Source organism: Arachis hypogaea, chromosome 12 (genome assembly GCF_003086295.3).
Source record: "Arachis hypogaea cultivar Tifrunner chromosome 12, arahy.Tifrunner.gnm2.J5K5, whole genome shotgun sequence".
Lineage (NCBI taxonomy): Eukaryota > Viridiplantae > Streptophyta > Magnoliopsida > Fabales > Fabaceae > Arachis > Arachis hypogaea.
Window position 1 is genome coordinate 47349096 of NC_092047.1, and position 4833 is coordinate 47353928.

Genomic DNA, 4833 nt, shown 5'->3' on the forward strand with positions numbered 1-4833 from the left:
CTATTTTCTCTTTAGTCATATTTTTATTCTACATAATTTTTCTTGACAAAATTTTTAACAAGGCATATTCCTAATGACATCCAATGAAGAGTGTTATAAAATGATTATTATTGTGGATATCATATTATCATGGAGCATTATCATACATAATGGAGTATAGAACATTATCATACACAATGGAATATGAACCATTATCAATTAATGGGACATGAGTTTTCATAATGTCTATGAATTAGTGAATGTGTTACGTATTATTTTGTGTAATAGAAAAACCATTCTCATAAATTATGAAGTGTTATATTATAAGGATATCATCAAGATATAATTTCCTAAATTATCATATATAAATCTTTACTCCTATTTATCTACTTTCATCATATTTTTACAACACTGGCTATATTACTAATATTCCATGAGTTTTGTTTTTACAAACCAAACAAGATAATAATATATACTTAGTAATATCGTTCCAAGAAATCATATTCCTAGACAAAAGTTAATCTCCCAACCACATACATCCTAAAAGTAATTTAGGGCTTGTTTGGGTGAGCTTTTGAGAAAAGATCTTTTTTCGAGTTATCTTTTTTTAAAAGATCTTATAGAGAAGTAAAAGTAATTTTATGTTTGGATATCTCACGTAAAAAGGTCTTTTTATCTATCAATTATGTTTGGGTATAACAATATAAAAGTACTTTTTTGTTCATTTATTACACGAAAAACATCTTTTTTTTAAGGAAAAAATATCTTTTAAAAAAAGATGTAAATTACAGCTTCTCAAAAAAGATCTTTTTTTGATTTTACTAGTGCTTTTACTTTTACTACTAGAAATTTGCCAAACACGTTAAAAAATAAAAAAAGATCTTTTTTCATTGAAAAAAGATCTTTTTTTAACAAAATAATGGCGCCCAAACATGCACTTAGCCTATAATTGACACCTAAATTTTTTCCCTCTCGATTGGCCAGGTATCTACTACCAACAACAGTAACTAATTTCTTTGAGGTGGATGTTCTCCTAAGAGGGTAAACAGTCAGAACCATGAACAGTCTATTCACGTTGCTAGAGATTGAAATCTGACTAGGTGTTTAAGGAGCTTAGCTAACTACCAACTATGCTAGATCTCATGATATTTCCAGTGTAAATAAACACACATCAGCCTTTGGGGCCCAAATATAACAGACTCTTACATAGATAAAGAAGATAATCAAAATATGCTTCAAAGTTCAAACCCATCTTTTTCTGATTCCATTGAAGATTTTAGCACAATAACATCTTTAGTAACGTGATTATGCATATACAGTGCTTACATAAGAAGCTGTTTGCAAATTTGAACCATAAATCCGTCCCTTGTTAAATTCCTATCAGAGGACTGTAATTTACTATGCACAATACTCTACAATTTGATTTGTAATACAGAAAAATTACATAGTACTGGAAGCACCAATAAATCAAAACTGACTACAAAATTAACATGTTTGCTTTTTCCGTTCGCAAAGGTCTAGAACATGATGGTCAAATCTTGTAGCTTTTTGCCCAAATCATGCTTTGGGATTGCGAGCTACAAGTCGAAATTCAAACGTGCGCTAAGATACCAATACTAATCTTTGTGCTATCCATGACAAAAGCAACAAGCAATTCTGTACATAAACAATTTTACAAGATCGACATAACTTTCTATGCTCCTCTATAATATGACTGCATATGCGCTGCACAACTGCTGCAATCAAATACTTTCCTCTTCCTTTTTTTCTCTTAAAACAATATTAGTCCTCAGGGAGAAAATTTCAGAAATATATATCATCCTCATAAAGTATTCTTAATCAAGAATGTGCTCACCATATTGAGGACTTAAAAATTTTACAGTTTATTGATTCAACTGAGAAAAGACTCTCCACATTGCAACTGCCACTCCAAGCAATCCTCGAAATCAAAACTTCTGGCGCAATCAAGAAGCGCATTTTGCTGATGTTCATAATGGCATATGTAATTCAACCCAACAAGAAGCTCACAGATCAGTTCCTCAATCTTCACTCTGTCAGCAAAGTAAAGAGTCTGAAGCAGCAGAACATTCGTCCTGCTGACAATTTGGTGCTGCTCAAAATTGCGCTCACTTTGCCATCTGATCATGTTATGTGCAAGTGGCCCAAGCCATCTAAGTATCCCATCAAGATTCTCCTTCCATTTGTGAGCAAGAGGAGCATCACATATGACCAAATCCTTGACATAGGACTTGAGTCTTGCCTTAAGAGATAATCTTAAGCTTGTTGGCAGCATCTGATAAAGGTCATCCCTTGCATCCTCACTGACTAAATGCGGGTAGCGAAGCAGCTTCTCTATGAAAATTATCACATTAGCATAGTGCAAGGATAAAGCAGACCCTCCAAGAGTGGAAGGAACCGCATAAAGACTTAAGCTAATTTTCTGCCCAAATGTTGAGCAATTCTGAGTACTAGATTTTGCCTGTCGATCTCTGGTGAAAGGAACACCACTTTGTGCATGACTTAGAACATCGGTATGGCAGAATCCCTTGTGCTTAATGCTGTTGTGACAACTTGACATGTGACTCTGTTGATCCTCGCAACTAATAACATAACCACAGCCACCACCACCATCATCATCATCATCGTCAAATTTTGAAACTTTGCTACTCAAACTCAGACATTCCATGAAAAGTTTCCCTGGACTAGTTCCACAAGCAAAACCGAACTCTTCAGGCCGAAGAGCCGCTAAGTGATCTCTACTAATTTCTATTTGAGCCTTACTAGTACTAGTACTATTACTGGCTCCCTTTCTCCCCTTTCTCTCCATGACTGAATTCACAAGTGAACCAGAATGAAATCCATTTTTCTTGCTCTGATTGTGAATCAACCGCTTAGAACTCATATGAACATTACTACTGAGGCAAGATTCACCAATCACAGAACTATTGTTCTTCAAAGCAGATTCGCCAAAGATAACAGAAACCCTAGCATACATGGTGCAAACCGTCCTGGCCAATAACTGAACGACCTTATCAAAGTTCTGATTCCATAGCGAAACATCCTTGAGATGCCTCACATCATCCCTCTGCCACATGAGTTTCTGCTCAAAAGCCCTCTTACTTTCTTCGTGATGATTATTCTGAAACTTCTTCAAACCTTCTTCTAATTCATTCAATCCTTCCATTTCACTATACAAATTCCTTGTTGCATTAACATACCTATCCAATTTCCTCACCATCCCTTCCATGTGCGTAACCAAGAACCCTAATTCCTTCACATCAATCACGCCATTAACTATGTCACTGTAAATATGCTCAAATCCCTGCAAAGCAGGCTCAGAGCACTTCTTCCCCAGCCGCGAAACCACAGCGGCGATTTGGTTCAGTTCCTCAAGCTTCTCCACGAGAGCGAGCTCGAGGAGATGAACCTCATCAGAGGAAACAATGTTCCTAACACCCTCTGAGATTAATGTCTCGTTCTTGAGCTTTGAGATCTCAGAATCTGAAAGTGATTTGTGAAGGTGAACCATTTTTGACATCGCGGTTGCTACTTCGAAAGAAAGAATGCCAATGGTCTCTTTGTTGTTATTTTCTGAACGCTTTTGATTCTGTTTTTTACTCTTTGTTGAGGAAGTTTCTAGAAGAAGAGCATGCTTGAGATTGGAGCTTAGCTGGTTTCCCATCTTTACAATCCAAGCTTCGGCAACCATAGCTGCTTCAAACACCGACACTAATAAAGGTTCTTACCTATTGCTAGTTTTTTTTTTTTTTTTTTTTTTTTTGTGCGCGCGTGGAATCAATTTTGTGCAGTTGAATTGTTGTTCATGTTATGCATGCTTGTGAATAAGCAACATAAACAGAAGAGATAGTGGAGTTGTCAGAAAGTGGTAGAAAAGAAAAGTCACAAGGAGAGAGAGAGAGAGAGGGGGGAGAGGGTATGTGTATTTGTGTGGAAAAGAGAGGGCATAGCATGCTGCAACAAATTGAGAAGGCGTGGTAGAAGAAGGATGATGGGATAAAAGGTGTAATAATTGATTGGAGCACAAAGAGAAAAAGAAGAGAGAGAAACAAATAGCAGAATAAAATAGATTAGTATTGTTGTTGTTTAGTTCATATTATTATTATTTGGGTTGGAAGGAATGAATGTAAGAAGGGGGCAGGTAGTGCTGCAACGGTGTTTATGTTATTGAGAAGCTCAACATCAAGAAGCTCTGCAAGGGAGGAGAACAGAGGAGGAGACAGCGAGCCAGGAGGAATAAGAGGGGAAGGCAAGGCAGAGGCGGAGGCAGACATGAAACGCAGAGGAGAGTGCGGCAGTGCGGAGGGAAGAGGGACGAGGAAAGAGGGCTGTGGGCTTGTGGCAGTTTTGAGGTTTTTAATTTAATTTTTCATTGGAACCTTATTTCTTCCGAAAAAGGGGTGTCAGAAATTTGAAAAGTGTTAAAGTGGACTGTGGACTACAGGGGATTTTAAAATTTGGAAGTATTTGTTCATTCTGTTCTTTTGTTTTTTGTTTATTTGTTTCTTTTCCGTTAGTGCAAGTGGTTACAACTAAAGACCACTTAATGGAAGACTAAGAATTGAGTATAAATAATTTAAAATTAAGCTATAATTATAACAATAAAGCTATGTGTCTAAGCGTTTTTTAAATTAACTTTTTAATAAGTCATTGTACACTTTTATTTAGTACCCATGTATTTCTTTTATAGATTTGGATCCTCTAAAGTTTGAAGTTCACTTTAGAAAGTAAAGTGTGATCTTCTATTCTTGAATAGTTTTTCTTTTATATTTATTATTGGTCCCACCTATGAAATTAATGGTGAGAGATCATACTTTACTCTCTAAAGTGAAATTC

The 4833-nt window shown here is 36.0% G+C and overlaps 1 protein-coding gene across 1 annotated transcript; it reads right to left on the minus strand.

The window, feature by feature from the left end:
• Positions 1-1442: 1442 nt before the first annotated feature.
• LOC112727371 (uncharacterized) lies at positions 1443-4485 on the minus strand. The gene has a single exon (XM_025777090.3). The coding sequence runs from the start codon at positions 3686-3688 to the stop codon at positions 1871-1873; it is 1818 nt and encodes a 605-aa protein (XP_025632875.1). The 5' UTR covers positions 3689-4485; the 3' UTR covers positions 1443-1870.
• Positions 4486-4833: the final 348 nt, after the last annotated feature.